The sequence below is a fragment of the Trachypithecus francoisi genome, unplaced genomic scaffold (assembly GCF_009764315.1).
Source record: "Trachypithecus francoisi isolate TF-2019V2 unplaced genomic scaffold, Tfra_2.0 Lachesis_group11, whole genome shotgun sequence".
NCBI classification, from domain to species: Eukaryota; Metazoa; Chordata; class Mammalia; order Primates; family Cercopithecidae; genus Trachypithecus; species Trachypithecus francoisi.
Window position 1 is genome coordinate 23,699,923 of NW_022681456.1, and position 25,958 is coordinate 23,725,880.

A 25,958-nucleotide genomic window follows, 5' to 3' on the forward strand; every position below is an offset into this window, starting at 1 on the left:
TATTAGTATTACTGCTTTATGCGGTGCGCTTTGAAGGGAAGGGGCAGGCAACAGCCATCAGTGATCTGGGGCCATTTCTACAAGTTAAGCTGGGGCAGGCGTCCTCCCTTCACCCTCACGTTCCCAGCAGTGACCCCAGGCAGGGCCCAAGGCTGACCTGGGGGTGGAGTTTCGCTCCTGCTCCTTTCACCTTCCCCACGAAAACAGCAGGGAAGGGCGCCAGCTGCCCCCTAGTGGCCAAGGGCAGCCGCGCACTGAATCGCTTTCACTTCATCCTGAAATCCCTGCACAGGCCCCCTACCTTTCCACTCGGCCTCTTCGCAGGTCCGCGGCTCCGAGGTTCTGGCTGGCAAGGCGCCAACCACAAGGGTTTCCTGATGGACACTGGCATTTCAGAAAGCACCAAGCTGACTGCAATATAAAGTTCAAATAGGGCCGGTGGGGGATGGGGGGTGGGGGGTGGGGAGCGCCAGGCCCCGGGGCTCTGAACATTGGAGTCTGTTTGCTCCATCCAGCCAGTTCATTTCAGAAACGAAGGCATGCCCAGGAGCGGTGGCAGGTTCTGCTTTCCTGTCTTACACAGGTCTGTGCTCTCGTGGGTGCTTGGGATTCTGGAGCTAGGAAGCTCAACTTCTCCCTCTGCAGCAGCAGCCTGGAGTTGTGCTGATGGACTGAAAGCCATGTTCCAGTCCCTCTCCAGCACGGGCCATCCAGGAAAAGCCACCTCATCCCCAAGACACACAACAAAGTGACCCCAAACCCTTATTTCCCTCCATTGCTGAAGAGCTCCATGAAGGAAACAGCTGGAAAGGGGACGGGGACAGAGGAGGAAGGTGCTAGTGGCCTGGAGTCTCCCTAGTCTACTGTTGACACACAATCTTTTTATTCCCTCTTTGCTTTCTTTTCCACAAACCTCTCAGGTACAGATTGGAAGAAACTGCACATGGACCCTGCCTTATTTATCCAGGCCCACCGCCTCCGGGACAGCCCCTGGGGGAGCCCCGTCCCGCTACGTAGAAGGGAAGGCCGCAGCAAGTGCTGAGTGAGCTACCCAGACAGCAGGTGCTCTGGGAGGGAGGGGGAACAAGGGGTAGGGGAAGGCTTCCTGGAGGAGGAGGGGGAGGCCTGGCTCTGAGAGACGGGGGCGGTCCCTGCAGAGGGAGATAGAAGGCACACTTCTCCGGGAACCGGGCCCCAGCATCTGAGCATCCGACCCAGGCGGCCAGGGAGAACACAGGCCAAGGCGAGGGTCTGAAGCAGATGGGACTGTGGGAGCTTCGGGAAAGCAGCCTCTCTGTCTCAGGTCTGGAGCCTCAGAGGACCCTCCTAGGCCTCCTGCTCAGCTGGCTTCAGAGGATGCAGAGCGCAGACCATGCCTCTGTAGGTCCCACCGCTGGGACTGCAGAGCTCGGCTGGCATCACCAAGCGGCTGAGGCCTCTCCAGCAGTGTCAGGAGCTAGGCGCCCACTGGGCAGCACAGGGGCGAATTGCAGCCCCCAAAATAATCCAGAAAGGGGCATCTGGGTGGGGCTGCAGTGTCGTGGGCTCCTCTCAGAGGCCATCCAGGGCTTGCTGGACTCGGCTGTCCAGGGAGGTGGCTGAGTGGATGGAGACACCGGGGGCACCGATGCTGGTTTCCCAGCAGTCAAAGCCACAGCTGGTCAGGGCCTGCTTCGTGGCCTCCACCTCTGGCTGCTCCAGCCCTGTGGGGAGGGAAGGCAGGTCACCCTTGAAAACTCTGCTCTGAGGGAGAAGCTGGTCATATTCAAGGCAAAAGCCCGGGCCTTCCTGCTGTGCCTTCCTGGCTGTGACCCCACCTGAGCCAACAGGCCCATGAGGCCCACGGTTACCTGCAGCCCCTCCGCGCACCAGAATGCCCAGCGTCGTACCCCCAGGACTTTAGGGAGCAAGAATTAAAAACATGGGTTCTCAAGTCACAGGACTTGGCCTTGCCTTGTACTGGCCATGTGGCCTCAGACAAGTGACTTCCCCTCTCTCAGTCTCAGTCTCCTCATCTGGGAATGGGAATTATGATGCCTCCCCCATGCAGACCCCAGGGAGGCTTAAAGGAAATAACACAGGTAAAGTGCCTAGCACAACACCTGGCACAGCGGGCACACTCCAGAAATGTCAAGTTCCACCATCGTCATGGGCTCTGAACTAGGAACCAACAGTCGGAGTCGGCTGGAGTGAGGATGTGGCCACCTCCTGAGGCGTGGGAGCCATCACCGAGGGTGAGGGGATGCCTGGAGCCCAAGGGGGCTCAGTGCAAAACAGAGGGGAAAAGAAGGATGAAGAACAGAGAGGAGGAGATAAAGACAAAAGAGAAAGAGAAGGGAGACCAGAAAGGAGGGGACAAGGAACACAGAGGGAAACTGAGACAGGTGGGAACGGTTAGTGCCTACCGTAGGCCAGGAGCAAGCCTGAGGGCAGAAGTAGGTGTCAGGTGGTTACTTGGTCTTGCTCTTTCCGCAGACCAACGGGAAGGAAAACCTTTTGTTCTGTAGCAAGATCAACCCCATCCTGACCACGTCAAGGGGTACAAGTGGGGCAAGGTGAGGCAGACGTGGAGAGTGACAATGCCCTGGTTACTTCTCAAGCTTGTGGGGACAGCCCTGATGACAGGAGCCCCAGCCCCAGCCCAGCCCTGCACCAGGCTCTCTAGGTGCACTTTCCTGCTTGAATCTGGGCAATGATCTTGCAAGCTAGATACTCTCATCCTTATTTTACCAATGAGGGAAGCAAAGACCCAGAGAGGTTAATTAACTTGCCCAAGGCCACACAGCACAGCTGAGACCTGTTTCCAGGTCTCTTTTTCCTTTCAAGGGAATTCTCCAGGTGGACCCCTCTTAGGAGCCCAGGCTGGCAGCCTGGCCCACCTACCCCTGGGATACCTGGCTTGAGGAGTGTGATGCCACAGCCGCCACCGCCTGCACCAGTCAGCTTGCTGTGAAGTCCGCGGGCCCTGGTCACCTGGCAGAGCTGGTCCAGAGAGGCGTGGCCCACACCAAGGGCATTCAGATGGTGCTGGTTCATGTCAATGAGCTCCTAGGGGAGAAGGTTCCATCTGTTCCTACTTGGCCTGCCTGAGGCCAAGGTCCTATGCCCACCCGAGCCTGCCTCGTCCATCTGACAGTTGTTGGCTGGAGAGAGCTAACAGTTTTGCCTACCTGGCACGCTGGCCCTCTCCACTTGTAAAAGAATCCTTCTTCCCTGCAGCATTTCTCATGGAGCTTGGGTAGAGCTGAGCATACCTTCACCACAGCACTGAGCACATATCCTAGGGCTGGTCACAGAAGCCTCTGGCACTGGTGACTGATGAGAGATGGGCATGTGGCCCAAGCTGGGCCAATCACAGTCCCCCTGCCCTTGTCCCGGGTTTTCTCTGACCCTTTCCACTAGAGCTGCTAAAATAATTAAATTCAGACACAAGTCACCAAGATGACCTATCTTGCCACACGGTCAGAGATTACGTGGCAGATGGACAGATTCCTGACACAATGTTTCAGCCCCTGGATCGAGCTATACCTGAAGCCATTTACCTCTGGTCTTCTCAATTGGGAGCCAATACATTCCTTTTCTACAAAAGCCTGGTTGAAATGGATTTCTGTCATTTGCAAGACAAAAAGTTTCAAATAATATGCCTCCCTACAGCTGCCTTGGGGACTGGTTTCAGAATAAGAACTAGGTTTAACTCCAGCAAGGCCATAAGCAGGGAAACAGCTGTTTGTCTAGGCTTCTTCAATTATGCAGGATAAACTTCCTGCTCTTTAAGGATCCAACAAGATGCATGTGGATGAAAAAATAAAACTCACAGCTTTCACTGCCCAGGCACCCAGTAGTTAGATTTCATTTAACCCACAACGTGCTGGGGCTCTAAGGATGGACGCCCAGCCACAGTCCCAGCCATCAGGAAGTAAAAACCACGGGGTTTGGAGTCAAGTAAGCCTGTGTTCAAGTCTCAGCTCTGCCCCTTCTTGGTCATGTGTCCTTGGGCAAGGTCTTCTGCGCTGGGTCTGTCTCCTGCTTGTAAACCAGGGTAATAAGAGTATCTGCCTCAGCAGGGTGTGGGGGCTCACACCTTTAATCCCAGCACTTTGGGAGGTTGAGGCGGGTGGATTACTTGAGGTCAGGAGTTCGAGACTAGCCTGGCCAACATGGCGAAACCCCGTCTCTACTAAACATACAAAAATTAGCCAGGTATGCTGGCGCGTGCCTGTAATCCCAGCTAGTCAGGAGGCTGAGGCATGAGGATCATTTGAACCTGGGAGGTGGAAGATGCAATGAACCAAGATTGCGCCACTGCACTCCAGCCTGGGCAACAGAGCAAGATGACTCTTTCTCCACAAAAAAAAAAAAAAAAAAAAAAAAAAAGTTATCTGCTTCTTTGCCCTTGAGATGAAACAAGGTGAGTTTTCTGTTCAATGCCTGGCACAAGATATGTGCTATTAGTATTTTTATGGGTACCTTACCATCATCCCCACTTTACAAAAGAGGAAATAGAGGCTCAGAGAAGTGACTTGCCCACGATCACTGAGCTAGTAGGTACCAGCTGGCACTGGAAGGCGGGTCTGCCTGACATAAGCTCCTGTCTACCCTGCCTCTGAGAGCACTCCTGATTTTCCTTACTTCTGTGTGAAGCTCTGTTCCGGGGCACCTGGATCGTCTGTATACCAGGAGCTGCCGATCACTGAGGCATCTCTGCAGGGGCCTACCTGGCTCTCCCGTGTGGGGATGGCCGGTTGGGCAGGGTTGGGGTGGTCCCCCCCCAACAGCCTGCCTCATACCGTGCCCCGCGCCAAGCTCAGCACTTCTGACAAATGAGCTGACAGGCCTGATGGCCTGGTGGCAGCCCCGGGTGCCTCTCAGCAGCCCGATGGGCTGGATATGAGAGAAGACTTCTGGGGGCCGCTCTCTGCGCCTGAGCGCCAGGTGTCGCGTTGCCGAGGCAGGTTCCAGACACCTGTCACGTTCTGATCCAAAATCTGTCAAGGATCAGATGACAGGTTGTGACACAGGAGAACAGTTCGCTGGTTTGAGTGCAAAGCTGTCCAGCAGCCGAGTTGCACATTTCAGCGGCTGCCACAGCCAAAAATACACACAATGTATAATCAACGTGCTGTTCTGTGGCATTCTCCAGGGGCTCGACAGGGTGTATTTTAGGCAGTATTCTATCATTATTAATTTCCTACTCGGGGAGGACTGCGTTCCCTCCTCTCTACGTGGAAGGAATTGAGAGCTAGGAAGACAAAGACTGAGGGAATGAGGGCAGAAACACAGGAATTCGATGGAGGCTCTACCCTGGCACATAGTAGGTGCTCATGACAGATCTGTTGAATAAAGGGACAGACAAGTCTGTCAGCTGGACCCCTGGCTCGGCCACTTACTAGCCGGATAACCTTGAGGGAAGTCCTTCTTCAGACCTCAGTTTGTACATCTGTGAAATAGGGGTAAGACACCTACTTCACAGGGAGCTGGGTGTGAGGATCAAGTGAAAAAAATGATTTGTAAAAAGCTTTTAGTGGCAGCTTCCACTCAGCACAGGGGCTACACACTCGAATGCCCACAGGGGGACCGGGAGGCACCAGGCAATGACTACAGAGTAGGGGGGACTGTGGTGACATGGAGACCGCACACCCCTCTCAAAGGGGTCCTCTCCTGTCCCTTCACTGATGGCTGCTGCAGAGCCACGGCAGCTGGGGGCCACCCGATCCTCTCACTCCGCAAGGGCAGCCAGCTGGCTAACATCAGCCCATATTCACCAGGCCAGCTAGACTGTGTCCGGGGCAGCCTGGGCCCTTCGCTTCCCCAAGCTCATGGCACACCAGACATTGTGCTTGTGTGTCACCCATGAGACTCCAAGTGTTCTTTTTTTTGTGAGACAAGGTCTCACTCTGTCGCCCAGGGTACAAACTTGAACTCCTGGACTCAAGTGATCCTCCTGCCACAGCCTCTCGAGTAGCTGGGACTACTGGCACGCACCACCATGTCTGGCTAACTTTTGTATTTTTTGTAGAGACAGCGTTTCACCATGTTGCCCGGCCTGGTCTCGAACTCCTGGGCTTAAGCGATCCACCTGCCCTGGCCTCCCAAAGTGCTAATATTACAGGTGAGCCACTGTGCCCGTCTAATCTGAGCATTCTTAAGACACTCCAGCGAGGCCACACATCCAGCAGAAGTGGAGCTGGGATTCACACACAGGCCTAACCACACCCAAAGTACGAGGTCACAACCTCTACACTAGAATTATGCAAATGGCAGTGGATGGGGTTATGATGATGAAAAAACAATTTTAGGACCTGTCTGACCCAAAGCAGGCAGTTGACAAGTAGTTGTTGAATGCACCCATGAAGTTAGCAATAGCAGGAGAGGAACCAAGTAAGAAGTCACCCCTGCAGCGACAGAGCACTGTTATCAGCCACATCCCCATCTACCTACGTGGGCCGGAGCTCCTTAGACGTGACCCCAAACCTGTTCCACTGCATTTAGCACGAGCCAGGCCCTGACCTCCTTCCCTGCTCTCTCCCAATTACTCAGAATCACCTGGGAAGAGGCCTGAAAATAACATACGCTTGTGTGAAACGCACAGACCTGGGCCCAGGCCAGGGGCTTCTGCGAGCACAGGCCAGAGGCAGGGCCTGGCCTCTATATGCTGGCTTCCAGGGGCTTCTGAGAGCATAGGCCAGAGGCAGGGCCTGGCCTCTATATGCTGGCTTCCAGGGGCTTCTGAGAGCAGAGGCCAGAGGCAGGGCCTGGCCTCTATATGCTGGCTTCCAGGGGATTCTGAGAGCATAGGCCAGAGGCAGGGCCTGGCCTCTATATGCTGGCTTCCGGTTCTGAGAGCAGAGGCCAGAGGCAGGGCCTGGCCTCTATATGCTGGCTTCCGGGGGATTCTGAGCATAGTCAGATTGCAGAGCCACTGCCTTGGACAGTGGTGTGGACTCAGTAACCCTGGTTCCTGCAGACAGCCTCTTACTTCCAGTACGAGGTACTGCTCTGGGGCTGGAGCCTCCCCCATCTCTCCCAGCACGCGCTCACACTCCAGGGAGATGGCATCTATCGAGGTCAGGAGTGGGGCCACGATCTCTGGGAACTAGAGAAAAAAAGAAGGAATGGCTGGTGAGGCCTGGGCGGCAGGCAGATGCAGCACAGCTGCCCCAGTAGTCGGGTGGAGGGAGGAGGTGTTCCCACAGCCTGCGCCCATCCTCTGGGGAAACTGCCTCTCTTCTGGGCCTGGTTTTTGCCTTCCCAGCTGCAAAGTCAGTGTGTCTAACGAGCCCAATCACTGTTGTTTTCCTGGCCAGGCTATGGGCATGGATGGTACCTTCGTTTCTGCCAAAACCACCTCTCTAAGGGCCCCCAAGGCCCACCACACCCCCTAGAACCCATCAGCAAGAGGGAAACGTGGAAAATCCAGATGTAATTGTGTCCTGGCCACCCTGAAACCTGCCCGGGAAGGGAACAAGAGTCACCTTGAGCAGCCTGTTTCTGACGCCAGCCACGAGGGTCCTGGTATTGCGAGGGACTTTGGTGTTGGTCAGCAGGATCTGGAGAGCCGGCGGCCTGCAGGGTGAAGAGGAAGGTCCACATTGAACTCAAGGTGGAGGAGCTGGGTCAGGACTGGGAGCAGTCCGGGAAGCCGCCCCACCCTGATACAGAGGAAGAAGGGAGGCACAAGAGGTGACACTGGATTGGGGGAGCATGGGACTCCCACTGCAGGCCACAGCTGTGCCTCCATCCCAGGCCCCTTGGCTTCTCGCTCCTTCATTCATTCAACTTCAGCTGGGGCCTACAACATACTAGGCACAGCTTGGCCTTGGGGCCGGGACCAGGGAGGGGAGAGGGGAGAGAGGAGAAGGTCCGAGAAGGTTTTCCTGGCATGACGTGGACACTGAGAACTGAGGAAGGGTAAGAAGACACCAAAGCAAAGCTAGAAGGGTAAGGATTTCTGGCAGTTGGAGCAGCCTGTGTGAGCCTGGAGGTGGTGGAACCCGGCACAGTCATCCAGTGAGAAATTCAAAGTGGCTATGGCAGAGCACAAGGAGGGGCGGAGGCTCGCTTGCATGGGTCACCCTCACGAAGCTGGAGTTTTAGACCAAACAACAGGCCCTGAAATGGATCACGCAGAGGGAAGATGCCCAGGCTAGCTGATGCGGGCAGCGCCACGCATGGGCTCGGTAAATGCAGGGAGGACTGTCCCCAGCACGCTGAGCCCATTCTTGCCCTACCTCGATGGTGCCCGGACGAGGGGCCCTAGTCTAAAACCAGGTGTAGTTAGAGTCAGTCATCCCCTTGGCTGCCCCCTGGTGCACACACGTGTCCCAGGCAGCCACGCTGAGCTGACTCTCTAGCATGACCCCGTGGTCCTCACCTGCCCCCGAGGAGCTGCGTAAATCTCTCCTAAAGCCACAATCCCAGTTGTCCTTGTAGTGTCCAAGCCAACATTTCTTGCCATCCAACCTGCCTTTCAGAGGACTGTAGGCTGGGATGGAGGGTGGGGGATTTGGATCAGCTCTGGCCCGAGACAGCTGGAGATGGGCAGAGCCCTTGATACCTTTATTCGCTCTCTTCACAGTTCAAGACTGTAAAATCCAATAGGGCTGGAAAGGGCTGCCAGAAACCTGCTTCATCTCACTGCCCATAAGCCCATGAAATTAATATCGATTCTCAGTCTTGGAGGCTGGCGCCCTCCCTTTTTTTTTTAACTTTACAAAAGATGAACGTTTTATTTGGCTTTTCTCTTCCCTTCTAAGACAAGCCATTCCTCAAAAGCACAGCGCTCTGGGAGGCCGCATCTTGCTCCACTTCACAAACAATGCATTTTTTCTTTACAGTGAGGCACCACGCATGGTTGGTGGGGGCCGGGGGCGGGGAAGCTCCTTAAGCCATCCTTGGGATTAACGTGGAGTCCGGCCCCCAGCTTCTCTGTGAAGCCGCCATCTGCTCCCGTGGCACCCCACAGTAGGCAGCAAAGGTTGGTTTGCTCCATGCTCCCGTCCAGGCTGGCGGGAGGAGCTTGGGTGTTGCATCTTCATCTTTCCTAGACAAGTCCTCTGCAGACAGGCCTGTCACCAGCCCCACCATATCCAGGGCTCATACGCCATCCAGCGGCCACCACTCGGGGGTAAGCCTGGTAAACGCTCCTGTGATCTGGGCTTGGCCATGGCCCCAGCCTCTTCTATTCTCCTCCCTCCCCCAGGCTGCTCACTCCGCTCAGCCACCCTGACCTCCCAGGTACTGTGTGACATGCCAGGCAGCATGCTTCTGCCTCAGCATCTTTGCACCACGCTTCCTCTGCTGGGAACCAGCCCCGCCCCATAGCAGTGTGACTCATTCAGGTCCCTGGTCCATGTTCCTTCGTTAGCAGCCCCTGACCCCCCATACAATTGGCCCCCCTTCCCTTTGTAGCCTCTGAAACTGCCTTGTTTCCTAAAGGTGCTTAAGATTGCTCTCACAGAGCAACTGATTTTTTCTCCTCTCCCAACAAAGGATGAGTTTCACGGAGGCGGGGGCTTTGTTTTGTTCCCTGTGGAGGCCCCAGTGCTCAGCACACAGTAGGTACTCAATGGTACTTGTGGAAAGGATGGATAAACTCGGCCAGCAAAGCTAAGCACTTCAGAGCCACCGCTTCTGATTGTATGTTCAGGATCCCCTTACATAAACAAGGAACTGGAGGTCCGGGAGAAGTGACTTGCCTGAGGGCGCCAGGTGGCAAGTAGGAGAGCTGGACTCAAACCTAGGCCTGAAGACCCAGCGCCTCCACCCAGCACACCAGCAACGCCTGGCCATTGCCCCGCCCGCCCCGCCTTGGAAAGCCTCCTCATTCATCTCCTGATGCCCCAGTAGACCGTACACTCAGTGCCCAGCCCATGTCTTCATCAGTTTTCTAGCTCCAGGGCCTAGTCCAGTGCTTAGGTCACAAGTGGCTCTCAGGAGACACTGAAGGAATGAAATGCCACCACTTCCATGAATGATTCCCCAGGCCCACAGCCGCATCTATGACGCCATCACTGTCACCCACAGCAGCTTCACAACCCTTCAGGTGTCTTCTGACGATTACAGTGACCGCGTTCCCCACCATCAGACCATGGGCTCCTGAGGACAGGCCGGGGCCCAGGCATTTGAGAATCCTCCACACGATCCAGCTCTGGTTGCATGTGGATCCAGGGCAGCGGCAAACCAGCTTCCACCTGGGCCCCCGAGGCTCTTCTAGCAACGACTGCCGGAGCAGCCCGAGGAAGCTGGTCCATGCTCCTACTGGCTTCTGTGGAGTGCAGAGGTCGGTTGCAAGGGTGATTTTGCCTTCCAGGGGACACTGAGCAATGTCTGGAGACATTTTGGATGGCCACACTGAGGGTGCTACTGGCATCTAGTGGGTAGGGGCTGGGGATGGCGGCAATACACAGGGTGGCCCCAGCACAAAGAATAAGCCAGCCCCCAGTCTCAACAGTGCCAGTGCTGCCAACCCTGATGCACAGCCTTGGAAAGGGAGGCGAGGCTGAGCTGGGACAGGAAGATCCCAGAGAACCAGCCAGGGGCTCAGGTGTGGCGCTGTGGCAGGTTAGGTTATTGAGCCACTAATGGAGTGGCCCAGCTGGTGGGGGCTGCAGGCCAGGACCTGCCACTCATCCATGAAGACCACCCTGGGTAAAGAAGAGAGAGCCCCAGGACCCTTACAGATGCAAAAAGGCCCATGGAGGAGGCAAAGCACCCTGGGACAATCACCACCCCACAACTTAATCGACGGCTTAGGGAACAGCCAAAAAGGCACCTGGCTCCCCTCTGCCATGTTTCATTCCGGGCACCCGACAATTCCACCGTGGGTGCAAACAACACAGGATGCTGAACTCTCACATGCACGTTTGTGATTCCAATGACTCCAGCAGGAAGGGCACAGAAACATAAAACAGGCTGAGAGTCTCCAAATGTCACTTCTGCTCCGAGTCCCTCCCAAGCCTCCCTCTGACTTCCATCCTGCCTCTGCCCTGCGTGCCTCCATCATGGTGACGCTCACATTGTCCTGTGGCGGCTTCTGTGTGTGTGTCTGGCCCCAGCCCCCAAGCAGACTGAGAGCCCTTGGAAACTGCACCCGAGCTTCATCTCTCCATTCCTAGACCACAGTGCAGCATCATCGGGAACACAGGAAGTAATGGATTCTTGTTTACTAAGCGAATACAGGAATCAATGAATGAGCAGCTGAGAGTCTACCGGCACAGCCATGCATGACTTTCCTTTTCTGATCTCTCTGCAATTTAAAAGCTGAAGGGGAGAAAGAAAGACCACCTGCCAGGTCTTTCCCACCACCCCTCCTTCCTTGCAGCTAATGGACTGTGAGGTCCACACTGGGGGACGAAGAGCCAGGGACACCTGCCTCCTATGGTACTTCCCAAAGGTGCGGAGCTCTGCCCCCTGCACACTCCGATGCAGCCATGGCTGAATGTGCTGCTCCACCCCCAAGTTACCTCTTTAAGGATGAAATCTTCCCTTGTTGGTAACGGAGGGCTCCTCCTAAAGAGAAAAGTCAGTGGGTCAGAGCTGTAGGAAAAGCTAACACACCTGTGCTACTTGGGAGATAGGGTGAACTTTGGGTTGGGTTCATTTTGCCCCATTCAGGAAACAGGCTAAGTAATGAGTCAGCCCAGCTTCAGGTGCAGGAGGGCAAAAGGTCCCCGAAGCCCCACCAGGAAGCCCTCACCAGGCCTTGGATTCCTGCGTCCCCCTCCTTCCGGACTGCCCAGCTTCCCCCGACAGGCCACATGGTGAATGTGGGGCCCAGGACACAGCATCTGGGCCCTGTAAGCAAGAGTCCTGGCCAGAGGGGAGGCCACCTGGGCGGTCTGCAAACTCCACGGCAACGGCTCTGCATCCTGAACCTACAACTCCCCTGGCGAGCTCGTGGAGGCTGCAGCTTCCCAGGCCCCAGTCCTACCCCCGAGATTCTGATTCAGGGGGTGTGAGGCAGGGCCCCAAGATTTCTCCCCATCCCCCCTAAAATAGGCAAATGCTATTTTTCCCAGAATCCGTTGATTCAATTCCTCCCAAACCAGCACAGACTCTTGGGCACCTACCATTGTAATAAGCATTTTTAAAATAACAAAAATAAACCCGAGGCAGCACCTACCCCAGGTGCTGACAGCATTGTCCACTCCAGAGGGGTTCCCGTGAATCACTCTCTCCCCTTGGAAGGCCCACTTGTTAATTAGCTCCAAATCCTCCTTGGTCCACCTGAAGACACAGATGTTCATCTTTACTGTGGCAGTGAGGAGTGGGGCTGGGGAGGGGTCACCTGGGGCTGTGCTAGGGAAGGCCAAGGGGCACAGGAGTTTGGGCCCTTGAGCTCAGAAAGAACAAGTCCGCTCTGAACCTCTCCAGCTACAGAGCGTGCTGAACCTGCCCTTCCCTCTGAAGCCCACCTGGCGCAGTCAAAACAGCCCGGGCTTTGGACTCCCATGGTCCCACTTTGCCTCTTTTTTTTTTTTTCTTTTGTTGAGATGGAATCTCACTCTGTCGCCCAGGCTGGAGTGCAGTGGTACAATTTCGGCTGTCTCCTGAGTTCAAGCAATTATCCTGCCTCAGCCTCCCGAGTAGCTGGGACTACAGGTGTGCGCCACCACACCCAGCTAATTTTTGTATTTTTTAGTAGAGACGGGGTTTCACCATATTGACAGGCTGGTCTCGAACTTAGCCCGCCTTGGCCTCCCAAAGTGCTGGGATTACAGGCACAAGCCACTGCATCTGGTCCCTACCTTGCCTCTTACTAGCTGAGTGACTGTTATCTAATCTCTCTGAGCCTTACTCTCCTCCTCTGGAGAATGGGAACGCCACCCTCCTCAGAGGCTAGCTGCATGTGTGTCTAATGGCAAGGTGTCCACAAGCAGCAGGTGGCAACTGCCACTAAAACAGACCTCTGCATAAGCGCCCACACCTGAACCAAGCCTGCCTTTAAGAAGAACGGGCAGAGGTGTGACTGTTTCCCAGGGCCCTGCAAGTAGATCCAAAGCACGATTATTATGAATTCAAATCCCAGCAGCCCCAGACACCCCTAGGGGGGCCAGGATGGTCCCAGCCACGTCTGGATCTCTCCCAAGCATGTGGCCTTACTGCCTTCCATGACCAGGTGTGGGCTCACAAACAGTTTAAGTGAACAGACCCAAAACACATGAGTATGGAACAAGGCAAAATGATCAGCTCCACTTCCCCACTCTTTGCTCTCAGCTTTTGTTTCCTTTCTACAGATTCCCTTCCTCATGAAACAGAAGCTAAAGGTGGTTTTGTGACCTCTGAGAAGGATGTGGCTCAGTGGCAGAGGTATGGAGTAAGCAGTTAGCCTGGTTTTGTTTGTTTGAGATGGAGTTTTTGCTCTTGTCCCCCAGGCTGGAGTGCTATTACACGCTCTCAGCTCACTGCAACCTCTGCCTCCTGGGTTCAAGCGATTCTCCTGCCTCAGCCTCCCAAGTAGCTGGGATTACCGGCGCCTGCCACCATTCCTGGCTAATGTTTGTATTTTTAGTAGAGACGGGTTTTTGCCGTGTTGGCCAGGCTGGTCTCGAACTCCTGACCTGAAGCAATCTGCCCACCTCACCCTCCCACAGTGCTGGGATTACAGGCATAAGTCACCGCGCCCAGCCAGTGAGCCCTTTTTGAAACCCATCCCACCACTGACTGGCTGGGCATCTGTGAGCAACCACTCCACCTCAGACCCTCAGTTTTCTCATCCATAAAACAGGGATAATAGTGTCTATCTGGACACACACACACACACACACACAAAGGGAAGGAGCCATATTCTCGCTCGCGCTCGCCCTCGCAGCGGCAGCGGCGGCGGCGGCGCAGGCGGGGAAGAGGCGCAGCGGCCATTCCGTGAGTGCCGGGCCCGGCGGCCGCCGGCGGAGCCAGCCCCCATTTTGAGCGGGGCTTCTCCCCGCGCGGAGCCTGACAAAATGGGAGCGGCGCGGCGCGGACCTGCGGGGTGCACGTGGCGGCCTCGGGCCTGGGAGCTGGGCCGCCATCCCCTCGCGTCAGCCGTGCGGCCACCGAAAAATAACTAAACATGGGCAAAGGAGATCCTAAGAAGCCGAGAGGCAAAATGTCATCATATGCATTTTTTGTGCAAACTTGTCGGGAGGAGCATAAGAAGAAGCACCCAGATGCTTCAGTCAACTTCTCAGAGTTTTCTAAGAAGTGCTCAGAGAGGTGGAAGACCATGTCTGCTAAAGAGAAAGGAAAATTTGAAGATATGGCAAAGGCGGACAAGGCCCATTATGAAAGAGAAATGAAAACCTATATCCCTCCCAAAGGGGAGACAAAAAAGAAGTTCAAGGATCCCAAATGCACCCAAGAGGCCTCCTTCGGCCTTCTTCCTGTTCTGCTCTGAGTATTGCCCAAAAATCAAAGGAGAACATCCTGGCCTGTCCATTGGTGATGCTGCGAAGAAACTGGGAGAGATGTGGAATAACACTGCTGCAGATGACAAGCAGCCTTATGAAAAGAAGGCTGCGAAGCTGAAGGAAAAATACGAAAAGGATATTGCTGCATATCGAGCTAAAGGAAAGCCTGATGCAGCAAAAAAGGGAGTTGTCAAGGCTGAAAAAAGCAAGAAAAAGAAGGAAGAGGAGGAAGATGAGGAAGATGAAGAGGATGAGGAGGAGAAGGAAGATGAAGATGAAGAAGATGATGATGAATAAGTTGGTTCTAGTGCAGTTTTTTTTTCTTGTCTATAAAGCATTTAACCCCTGTACACAACTCACTCCTTTTAAAGAAAAAAATTGAAATGTAAGGCTGTGTAAGATTTGTTTTTAAACTGTACAGTGTCTTTTTTTGTATAGTTAACACACTACCGAATGTGTCTTTAGATAGCCCTGTCCTGGTGGTATTTTCAATAGCCACTAACCTTGCCTGGTACAGTATGGGGGTTGTAAATTGGCATGGAAATTTAAAGCAGGTTCTTGTTGGTGCACAGCACAAATTATAGTTATTTATGGGGATGGTAGTTTTTTCATCTTCAGTTGTCTCTGATGCAGCTTATACGAAATAATTGTTGTTCTGTTAACTGAATACCACTCTGTAATTGCAAAAAAAAAAAAAAAGTTGCAGCTGTTTTGCTGACATTCTGAATGCTTCTAAGTAAATACAATTTTTTTATTAAAAAAAAAAAAAATAGTGTCTATCTGGCCAGGTGCAGTGGCTCACGCTCGTAATCCCAGCACTTTGGGAGGCCGAGGCAGGCAGATCACGAGGTGAGGAGATCGAGACCATCCTGGCCAACATGGTGAAACTCCGTCTCTACTAAAAAATACAAAAAATTAGCCGGGCGTGGTGGCGGGCGCCTGTAGTACCAGCTACTCGGGAGGCTGAGGCAGGAGGATGGCATGAACCCGGGAGGCGGAGCTTGCAGTGAGCCGAGAACACGCCACTGCAGTCCAGCCTGGGGGACAGAGCAAGACTCTGCCTCAAAAAAAAAAAAAAAAAAAAAAAAACAGTGTCTATCTCACTGAGGATACTGAGATGGAAAAAACACACAAGTGCTTTGTGTAATGCCCAGGAGATAGGATGTGCTCCCCACAAAATAAGCCATCTGGGGTCACAGCACCTGGGGGGCCTGGTTCAATCACTTACTTGCTGTGGAGCCCTGAGCAAGTCAATTACCTGCTCTGAGTCTCTTTCCTCATCTGCCAAACAAGGATTTTTATGGACTTGGCAACTCACATGGTAGCTGTGAGACTATGATTAATAATGAGTCAACATCAATTAACATACTAGATTAGCATGTGCCAAACATTGTGCTAAATGCTTTCTTAAATGGACCATTGAAAAATGGTCCATAATCCTCCCAATTGTGCCCTATAGGGAAGGTACGATAATTATCCTGCTTCTTACAGAAGCAGAAACTGAGGCTTGGATGGGTCAAACAGCATCCTGGAAATCACCGTGCTACTCACTGCTGGGTCAGGACCACATCTGCTGACTTGGAGCCCAAGCTCTTAGCTACTAACTTAATGGTGCCAACAAGATACACTCATTCATTCAGCATTTATTGAGCAACTGCTATGTGCCTGTGACTAAGTTCCTAGTAGGAAGCAAAACAGACAAGGTCCCTGACTTCTTAGAGCTTAGAGTCTAACGGAGAAAGTGAAGGTCAGTAAAGCAATCAGGATTCAAATACAAACAAAACCATGACACTGCAATATGTGACTACAAAGCAGGTGCTTCTGTAAGAGTACTATGGGCTGAATTGCGGGGGCAGGGGTGGGGTGCTTGAAGGACAAGGGGAGCCAGCTGAGCAAGGTGTGTGTGGGGTGCATTCCAGACACACCGCCTGTGCAGCACTGGAACCACACCAGAGCTGGCTGGCCCTTTCCAGGGACCAACAGGTGGCAGTGTGCGTGGGAAGAAGTGAGTGATGGAGGCAGGGAAGGTGACTCAGGCAGTTGACCTGGCCCAGGGCCCGGCCCTCTCAACAAATGTGAGTCTTCCTCCTGCTCTACACAGTTTGTTTTTTAGAAGGCTCAGATTTGAGTCTTCAAAGGAAACTGGGCTCCAGTTCTTTCCAACTCAGAAACACGTGATGGGCGGGGCGGCGTGGGGTGGGGTGGGGTGGGGGGTCTACTCTCCCTAAGGGTTCTGAGAAGGAATGACTGGCCTTCAGGGGAAAGTGGGAGAAATGGTTAGAAGCAGCATAAGAACACACACACATGCATGCACACACACGCACAGTCACCCTCTGCCTTTTGAAAGGCAGGGCCAGTCTGTTGGCCTGTGGAGAATCACTTGAACCTGGAGGCAGAGCTTGCAGTGAGCCGAGATCACACCACTGCACTCCAGCCTGGGTGACAGAACGAGACTTCGTCTCAAAAAAAGCAAATGAACAAATAAAGAAAACCAAGCTCAGAAAACAACCACCAAAAAACAAGCCCAGGAAAGAGGACAGAGCTCTGCATTTAGGGGCCTCATCCACAACTCCTGGTCCCGGGACAAACGGCATAACCTCTGTGCACTGGGTGGTTTCTCAAGGCACATTCTCCTAATGACAGAAATGGTCTGTGGTCAAGCCTGTCTTGACAGGCCTCACTGACTCACGTGGTCCCCCACCAGTAGGAATACAGAGAGGTGGCATGCCCTTCGTGGAGATGGCCCCGGAGGAGGAGAAATGCCCTAGTCTAATGGACACATCCCCTAATGTGGATTTCTCAGCACACTCTAGTGTCTTTCATAACCATGCGGTAAAACTGGACAGTCACCCCTAGGGCACTGTCATTACCATACGGAGAACACTGTCCTAGCGTGAGTCAATGCAGAGGTGGGAGAGTTCATCTAACCCACTGCCCTCCAGATCTGGACTCCAGCTCTTTCTACCATACCATGGGAGCTTGAACCCAACAGAGCCAAGATGGGGGTGAGCAGAGGTGGTGGAGAGCAGGAGAGAAAAGCTCAGACTCTGAGTTCAAATCCCACTCTGCCAGCACTAGCTGTGTGGCCCTGGGCCAGCCATTTGACTTCTCGGGGCTCAGCTTCCTCATCTGTAAAACGGCCACCAAGACCCCTCCCACCTCACAGGGAGGTGGTGAGGTCCCCATGACAGAAGCCACGCCCCCGTCCTGCTACGTGGGAGGGACACTGGCCAGGTGAGGACCATGGTTACCTGTTGACGCAATCTCCATCCTTCAGCGGGTTTGGGATCTCCTCGCACACAGTCAGGAGGGCCGCTGCCAGACACACCGAGTAGGCGGCGCTGGAGCCCAAGCCCGCCCCGTGGGGCAACTCTGACCACACTACGATATCCAGGCTCGGCAGGGCCCTGAAACACACCAGGGTGCAAAAGGTGACTCTCCTACAGGGCAGTGGTATGTCAGCACTGAACCAGGGGCCGGGACTAGGCCTGATTCCAAGCATCTGGTCCAGTTTTCTCAACTGGGGGAGACTTCACGACCCCAAATGTATCCCTACTGAACATCAGGAACTCATGGTGAATCAGACAGCTAGGAAACAGGTACCAAGTTCATTTAACTCCCTGGGTAACCCAACCAGAGCCCTTCCCAGAAGCACCTGGCAAGCCGTTAACCCCTTTCTCCCACCTCCTTCCTGTGCTCACATGCTAGGCGTTTCTGTGGGCCTGCTCTGAGCACAGGCTGGCCCCTCTGCCTGCAATAGCCTTGCACCTCCTTATCCCCCAGAGAAATCCCTACCCATCTTTCAAGGCCTTATCAAACGTCGCTTCCACTGTGAGTTTCCCTAGCTACCCACAAAGACCCTCCTGGCTCCCCTTCTAGGACCTCCTGCACGCCCTCCCTCCACCACTGCCTCATCACAGCGCGCTAGGATTGTGTGTTCACTGGGGGCCTCTCCCGCCAGACGGTGCTCCCCAACCATGTGTAACGTGGGTCTGCTTTTGATCACCAGAAAGGTCCGAATCACTACATCTTACATGTATTTCCCCCAAGTGAGAACTGTCAAACTTCGTGTTTGGTAATTTCTAAGACGTACTTCTCCCATTTCCTAAATATAAAAATTGCAATACTGAATGCGTGTCTCCAAATTCCACACACCCACCCCGCCCAGACTGGAAGATTCTGGAATGCCCTTCACCCACTTAAGGGGACATGCCTCTCAAGTTGAAATTCTCCTTTGGACAGCAATTATCAGGCCATTTCCAAACGTGTCCTGAGCATAGGGCCCGGCCACTGAACCAGCATCTGCTGCTCAAGGGAAGGGCTGCCCCTTGAGGTTTTCCCTTTGGGTTCTGGACAGAAAAAAAAAAAAAACAGAGGGGCTGGTTGGGGCCGGGTGCGGTGGCTCATGCCTGTAATCCCAGCACTTTCAAAGGCCAAGGCAGTTGGATCACATAAGCCCAGGAGTTTGAGACCAGCCTGGGCAACATAGTGAGACTCCATCTCTACAAAAATTTAAAAATTAGCCAGGCATGGTGATGTGCACCTGTGGTCCCAGCTACTTGGGAGGCTGAGGTGAAGGATCACTTGAGCCTGGGAGGTCAGGGCTGGAGTCAGCTGAGATCATACCACTGCGCTCCAGCCTAGGCGACAGAGAGATCCTGTCTCAAAAAAAGGCATGCCATATATACTATGTCTGGCAGGGTGCCTGGCATGTGGTGAGGACAGCCAATGGCTGCTCCTCTAGAAGAGAGCATGTGCATTCTCCAGCAGCAATGACAGAAACCCTTCCTGTTTCTCTATGGGAGGCTGAATCTGGACTCCCTCCCCAGACCACGCACACACCTCTGCTTCCGGCAGATGGACAGGTATAAGTAAAGAAAGGCCAGCACAGCCAGGCTCTCGGTGACAGCACAGTCGTCAGGCAAGCCTGCAACCTCCTTCAGCTTCTCCACTAGCTCTGGGGTGGGTGTTGTGACATCACCTTGCTCTGTTTCACAGGCAAACAAGCAAACATGAGCAGGTGAGAGGGCCTCTGGTGTTTTATAAACAACAGAATACAGAAAGTCAACTAGTCACTGGAATCGGAACATGGATGGACATGAACTTATGGTCTGAACACCACACCCAAGTCTGTTCACTGGCTTTAGGCAGACTTAGGTTTGAGTCCCAACTGTGCCATTTACTAGCCATGTGACTTAACCTCCCTGAACCTGTTTTCCACCTTGGTAAAACAGGAATAACAGCAGTGCCTCTTCACAAGGTTGTCATGAATGTAAAGTTAAATAGGGCGTGTAAACTTTTTAGCACAACACCTGGCATGTAGTAAGTGCTTAATTAACAGTAGTTTTAAGGCCAGGTGCAGTGGCTCACGCCTGTATTCCCAGTACTTTGGGAGGCTGAGGTGGGCAGATCACTTGAGCCCAGGAGTTTGAGACTGAACTCTGGGCAACATGGCAAAACCCCAACTCTACAAAAAGTACAAAAACTAGCCAGGCATGGTGGCGCACACCTGTGGTCCCAGCTACTTGGAAGGCCGAGGCAGGAGGATTGCTTGAGCCCAGGAGGTCAAGGCAACAGTGAGCTGTGGTCGCACCACTGCACTCCATCCTGCCTGACAGAGTGAGACCCTGTCTCAAAGAAAAAAAATAAAAAGTAGTCTTAAACACACACAGACACACACAGAGAATGCTGGCTCAATCATACAAGGGCCTAGGTTTCACCTTCCATTGTATAAAACCAAAAAGCAAAGGAGTATTAAGTTACTACCCAAAATATTTCCCTCCTCCAAAAGATAATCATCAGGAATAGGACAGCGTAAATGCGAGGCGTTGCCTGGGCAGAAGGGGAGGGGGAGGCAGGTTTTTCCCAGGGATGTGCAGGAACCTGGGCCACTTTCCTCTGAGACACTGAGAAGGCAGAGCCTGTCTGGCCAGCTTACCTTTACAAATCACTCGCTGAGCCTCAGGTCAGATTCCCAAGGGACTGGGAAATGGAATTGGGCGTGTGTGTGTTAGGAAATTTCGGGCACCGGTTAAGTGCTGGGTAAATATGTGTTGAATGGATTTAATGATATACTCAAATGACCAAGTCATGACATTATTGAGAACCCGGGTATTTCAGAGCTCTGTAATCGAGATGGAACAGTTGTTAAGAGCCTGGATGTTGGGGCTAGGAGAAACCTAGGTCTGAATCCTTTCAGAATCACCAACAAGCGTAACCTGAGCCACTGGACCTCTGAACTTTAATTTTCAAATCTGTACAATGGGGATGAATACCACCACCTATTCCCAGGGAATGCTGGAGAATTCTAAGTATGCTAACATATGTGAACACACTTAGTGCCTGGCATGCATAAGTGCCCAATAAGTGCTCACTGTAGTAGCAGGGTGCAGTGGCACGTGCCTATATTCCCAGCTACTCAGGAGGCAGAAGGAACACTTGAGCTCAGGAATTTGAGACCAGCCTGGGCAACATAGTAAGACCCTGCCTCAAAAAAAGAAAATGTTCAATGTTTATGACTATCAGGAGGGAGCAAAAGGACACTGAACAAAAGATGGTAGATCTTTGCAACCTAGAAGATGGTGTGTCTCCCAAGGCTCCACAACTCACATGCCCTTACCTACATACTGCACCTGTGTCACACCCCTAGTGCCCACCTCCAGTGTCTTCAGATCCTCACGGCAGCCCTTAGTCAGGAAACATGTCTCTTCTCCCAGGCCCAGAGGGTGAAGTGACCTGCCCAGGGTCACCAAGGGAGTCGGAGTGGTCCGAGACATGTTCCCCCACACCTGGCTGCTTCCACCCCAAGCTACTGACATACACAAGTTGCAGCTGGTTCTCACGGGACATTTCTGGTCTGGCTGGGCGGCCCTGTGCACTATGGAAAGCAAGTTCCACGTGTTCTGGCTGGAACGCTCCAGATGCACGCTCCAAAGGAGTGCCTCTTAACTGAGGCGTCCTCAGAATCGTCCAGGGAAACCCTTTCAAAAACTCCTACCACCACTACCAACTCCCAATAAGACAGGGGCAGAGCCAGAAGTCCATCTGTATTGGTAAAAACAAAAACAACATCCACAATCACAAAAACTCCTGGGTGATTCCAAGATACGATGAGGTTAAAAAGTGTTGCTCTAGGCCGGGCGCGGTGGCTCACACCTGTAATCCCAGCACTTTGGGAGGCCGAGGCGGGTGGATCAAGAGGTCAGGAGATCGAGACCATCCTGGCGAACACGGTGAAACCCCGTCTCTACTAAAAATACAAAAAAAATTAGCCAGGTGTGGTGGCGGGCACCTGTAGTCCCAGCTTCTCGGGAGGCTGAGGCAGGAGAATGGCATGAACCCGGGAGGTGGCGGAGCTTGCAGTGAGCCGAGATCGCGCCACTGCACTCCAGCCTGGGCGACAGAGCGAGACTCCGTCTCAAAAAAAAGAAAAAAAAAAAAAGTGTTGCTCTAAAATGAGGATTTTGGCCAGGCACAGTGGCTCTCACTTGTAACCCCAGCACTTTGGGAAAGTGGGAAAACTGCCTGAGGCCAGGAGTTCCAGACCAGCCTGGGCAACACAGTAAGACCCTGTCTCAACAGCAAGTGAAATGAGAATTTTCAGCTCTTCCTCCATCCGCATATGGCGTATGGGAGTGATTGTGGTTTCTCATGGGGAACGGGAAGCAGGTGTCAACGGTTCAGGTGCAGTCTAAGAAAAAAACCCAAGAAGATTCTCATTTATCCCACCCTGGCTGAGAAACACTGTTCCAAAAAGCAAGGCTTCAGCCCAGGGAGCAGACAGTAAATTGAGGACAGAAAACACATGTCAGCTCTGGGGCAGGTGCAGGGGACTCCACTGATGGAAAAAGCTGGCCTGCTTATGAGTGGATGAAATCACAGTGCTGTCAAAAATCAGCACACACACCTGACACACAAAAGAAAAAATAGGTATTTCTGAATGGTTTATATGGCCTGACCCAATTTTGGTTAAAAAACCAAGATATCTCCCTGTCTCTATCAATCTTTCTATCCATCTACAGAAAATCACCCAGAAGGATTAATGCCAAAATGCTTGGAGTCATTACTGGGGTCAGAGAAAGGAGAAGGGGAATAATAAGTGATTTTTAAAATTACAATGTCCCAGGCCTGGCACGGTGGCTCAAGCCTGTAATCCCAGCACTTTGGGAGGCCGAGACGGGCGGATCACGAGGTCAGGAGATTGAGACCATCCTGGCTAACACGGTGAAACTCCGTCTCTACAAAAATACAAAAAATTAGCCGGGCATGGTGGTGGGCGCCTGTAGTCCCAGCTACTCGGGAGGCTGAGGCAGGAGAATGGTGTGAACCCGGGAGGCGGAGCTTGCAGTGAGCTGAGATCCGGCCACTGCACTCCAGCCTGGAGGACAGAGTGAGACTCCGTCTCAAAAAAAAAAAAAAAAAAAAAAAATTACAATGTCCCAACATTGACCATATCTTCCAATAATAAACATAGGTAACTTTTACTTTTATTAATTTTTTTTTTTAAGATGGAGTGCAATGGACGATCTCGGCTCACTGCAACCTCCGCCTCCCAGGTTCAAGCGATTCTCCTACCTCAGCCTCCTAAGTAGCTGGGATTACAGGCGTGCGCCACCACACCCAGCTAATTTTTGTATTTTTAGTAGAGACAGGGTTTCACCATGTTGGCCAGGCTGGTCTCCAACTCCTGACCTTAGGTAATCCGCCCGCCTTGGCCTCCCAAGATGCGGGAATTACAGGCATGAGCCACTGTGCCCAGCCTACTTTTATTACTTGTTAATTATACAAAACGCCAATATAGTCTCATTTAAAACGTGTGCCCCTTTGTCTACTCTCTGGCCCCAGGTCTCTCCCAAGAGAACTAATCGCCACAGCCAATCTGATGTCTATGTCCCCGAGACCTCTTCTATCATTTATACACATATTTATACTTAAATACCTATGTTTGCTGTTTTGCATTTTTTTTTCACTCAACAATAGGCCTTGATGATCTGTCCACAACAGTCCACAGAGATCCGATGCATTGTTTTACACTTTTAAATTAAAAAAAAAATAAATAAGTGAAGCTAATTTTATAAGGTCAGGGTAGAAAGCACATTGGAAATAGCTGGCCCCTGGCTCCCTGGGGGACAGCCTGGAATACCTGGCCAGCTGCCCTCTCTGTAGGCTCTCACCACCTCTGGTAAGGCTCTTACCACCCTGATTTCTCCTCCTTCCACTCACCCAGAAAGCTTGTGTCCAGTAGCTGGAGCCTGGCCACGTCCCAGGCCCACTTGATACCAATGTTGGGTAAGCTGAGGTCCACTTTCCCATTGCTGTGGGGTTGAAGCCGGAGAAATGTTCTCAAGTTCAAGGCTACAGCCAGTGCTACCTATAGAATAAAGGACAAAAGCAATAAGCCTGAGGGTGAGTGGCAAAGGAGCCAGGGCCCACATGCTAACAAGAGAGCAATTTCCAGCCATGGAAATTGCCAGACACTGCTAATCAACTTTGGCATGCTCTCCCACTAAGCCTGGGGACAGCCACTATCCATCAACTAAAAGTTAACATCTACTTTGCCTTCTTCCTGCAAAATTTCACAAGTTCTCAACACCAAGGAATCACTTCCCCATAATCACCATGTTTTCAATGAGAAATATAAGAACATAAAGAATAGCAGTGACAGACCAGGTGTGGTGGCTCACATCTGTAATCCCAGCACTTTGGGAGGCCAAAGCAGGAGGATCTCTTGAGCCCAGGAGTTTGAGACCAGCCTGGTGTCAAACCACGTCTTTACAAAAAAAAATAAAAGAAAAAATTAGTGGGGTGTGGTGGTACACACCTGTGGTCCCAGCTACTTGGGAGGCTGAGGTTGGAGGCTGCAGTAAGCCGTGATCGCAAGATTGAGCTCCAGCGACAGAGCAAGACTCTGTCTCAGGAAAAAAAAAAAAAAATAGCAGAGTGCAGCAGGAGTAGAACCTAAGACAGACTTAGGTTCACATCAAGCTCTACCAAGGCGTATAGGACTTGGATCAAGTTACCACTTCTCTCCTAAGCCTTGGTTTGCACATTTGTAAAACAGGATAATAAAAGGGTACGCCTTAGGGGTAAGGGTAAAATGAGATAATGGATGCTTCCAACTCCTTTGCTAGATCATCCTTCCAACTTCTCAATGTCTTAGTGCCCCGGGGCTCAGTTCTCAAACCTCTTCCTTCTGCATCAAAGCTCACTCCTAGGTGATCTCATTCCACTCATAGGGCTTTATATATCATCTTTTTGCTATCATACCGAGTGAGGCTCAAGAATCCCTTCAGTGGGCATAAGATATCTTTTCCTTGCCTGGCTGGGGAGAAACTGTTATCTCTGATCTGCTCCCAAGCTGTGCTTCAGGTGTCCTGCAAAATTAGTATCAGGGAGAAGGGGTACCTAATCCTTAAAGGCTCTAACGGCTTTGTACCTTGCCATGTACCACGGCATGTTCTCCATGAAGGATGACTTTCCCCGGAGCAGACACCAGTAGGACTTCTGACAACATGGCTCCTGGGAATCCTAAAAGAGAAAGCCAGTGAGAAGAGCAAAGATCTCCAGATGTCAGGACCATCAGGAAGAGATCTTAGAACACAAAAAAGGTAGTTACCGTCCAGCACTTGCTACGTGCCAGAAAGGCAATGCAGCAGTCAACTGGACACATCCAACAGATCTGGGTTCAAATCCCAGCTATTCCACTCCCCAGTGATGTCGTCTTAACTAACTTACTTAAATGGCTATGAACCTCGGTTTCCCCACACGTTATATGGAGAGAAAATAACCGTACCTACCTCAGCGGATGTTAGGAAGGTTAAATTAACTCAAGGGAAATACTTAGCAGTGTCTGGCACCTACTAATCATTCAGTTACTGAGAGCTACTTATTACTGGCTCTGTTCATTTCAGCTTTTACAACTACTACTATTGAAGGTAGAAATTACATTAAATCATGGAGCAAAAAGAACTCTTTGCTGGACATTTATGCTGTTTCCAATGTGTCACAATTATAAACAAGGCTACAGAAAACACCCAGTACGCCTCGTTTTGCACACTTAAATGAGTATTTCTGCAGGACAGAGTCCTAGAAAGGGGCCTGCAGGGTCTACAGGTGTGTGCAATTTACACTTTTATAAATAACGCAAAATTATCCTCCGCTTAAGGTTTTACGTCGATTACCTTACGCTAAGATTCAAGTGCACTACGAGCTAAGTACTATCGTAATCCCCATTTCTTAGAAAAACTGAGGCTCAGAGCGGGGAATCCCCTTGCTTGTCCCAAGCTCAAAATGACGACTGTCAGATTGAGGTCGGCGACCCCTCGGGGCTGACTCTCAGAGCTGGGGAAACTGAGCCACAGAAGCTGGGCGCCTGGCTCAGGGTAGTCCTGGGTCTAGGACCTCGCGCCACCCGGCTCCGCGACCCCGGCCTCTCACCTGCCGCTGCCGCCGCCGCCGCCGCTCCGGCTGCCGCCACTCAGCGCCAGAGCCGGAGCAGCTCCCGGACTCCTGCAGCCTAGAGCGCCCGTGCCTCAAAGGGGAGGAGGCCTGGGCCTTCAGCCCAGCCAATCA

General features: G+C 52.5%; 1 protein-coding gene and 1 pseudogene across 4 annotated transcripts; one reads left to right on the plus strand and one right to left on the minus strand.

Annotated features, from left to right (window-relative positions):
* On the minus strand, positions 1–25,949 carry MVK (mevalonate kinase). 3 transcript variants are annotated; one of them, XM_033220686.1, is made up of 11 exons: positions 25,824–25,949; positions 24,823–24,914; positions 23,610–23,757; positions 19,230–19,374; positions 17,639–17,794; positions 12,122–12,225; positions 11,463–11,508; positions 7,473–7,563; positions 6,977–7,093; positions 2,895–3,048; positions 1–1,703 (listed from the first exon to the last, which is right to left on the minus strand). In XM_033220686.1, exons 2-11 carry the CDS (start codon positions 24,898–24,900, stop codon positions 1,552–1,554), a joined length of 1,191 nt encoding a protein of 396 aa, XP_033076577.1. In that variant the 5' UTR covers positions 24,901–24,914; positions 25,824–25,949; the 3' UTR covers positions 1–1,551. The 3 variants fall into 3 exon arrangements, with proteins under 3 accessions (XP_033076577.1, XP_033076576.1, XP_033076578.1); XM_033220685.1 differs by having other exon boundaries at positions 24,823–24,916; positions 25,832–25,946; XM_033220687.1 differs by lacking the exon at positions 6,977–7,093 and having other exon boundaries at positions 24,823–24,916; positions 25,832–25,947.
* LOC117089435 lies at positions 14,008–15,140 on the plus strand (annotated as a pseudogene). The gene has a single exon (XR_004439598.1). The product of XR_004439598.1 is annotated as a high mobility group protein B1-like (transcript).
* Positions 25,950–25,958: the final 9 nt, after the last annotated feature.

Excerpts from the sequence above, each read along its gene's own strand:
- MVK (XM_033220686.1), bottom strand. The coding sequence starts at position 24,900 with ATGTTGTCAGAAGTCCTACTGGTGTCTGCTCCGGGGAAAGTCATCCTT. Across the intron at positions 7,564-11,462 it reads AAGATTTCATCCTTAAAGAG|GCCGCCGGCTCTCCAGATCC; the intron begins GTAACTTGGGGG and ends TTCACCCTGCAG. Across the intron at positions 1,704-2,894 it reads CATCACACTCCTCAAGCCAG|GGCTGGAGCAGCCAGAGGTG; the intron begins GTATCCCAGGGG and ends CCCTCCCCACAG.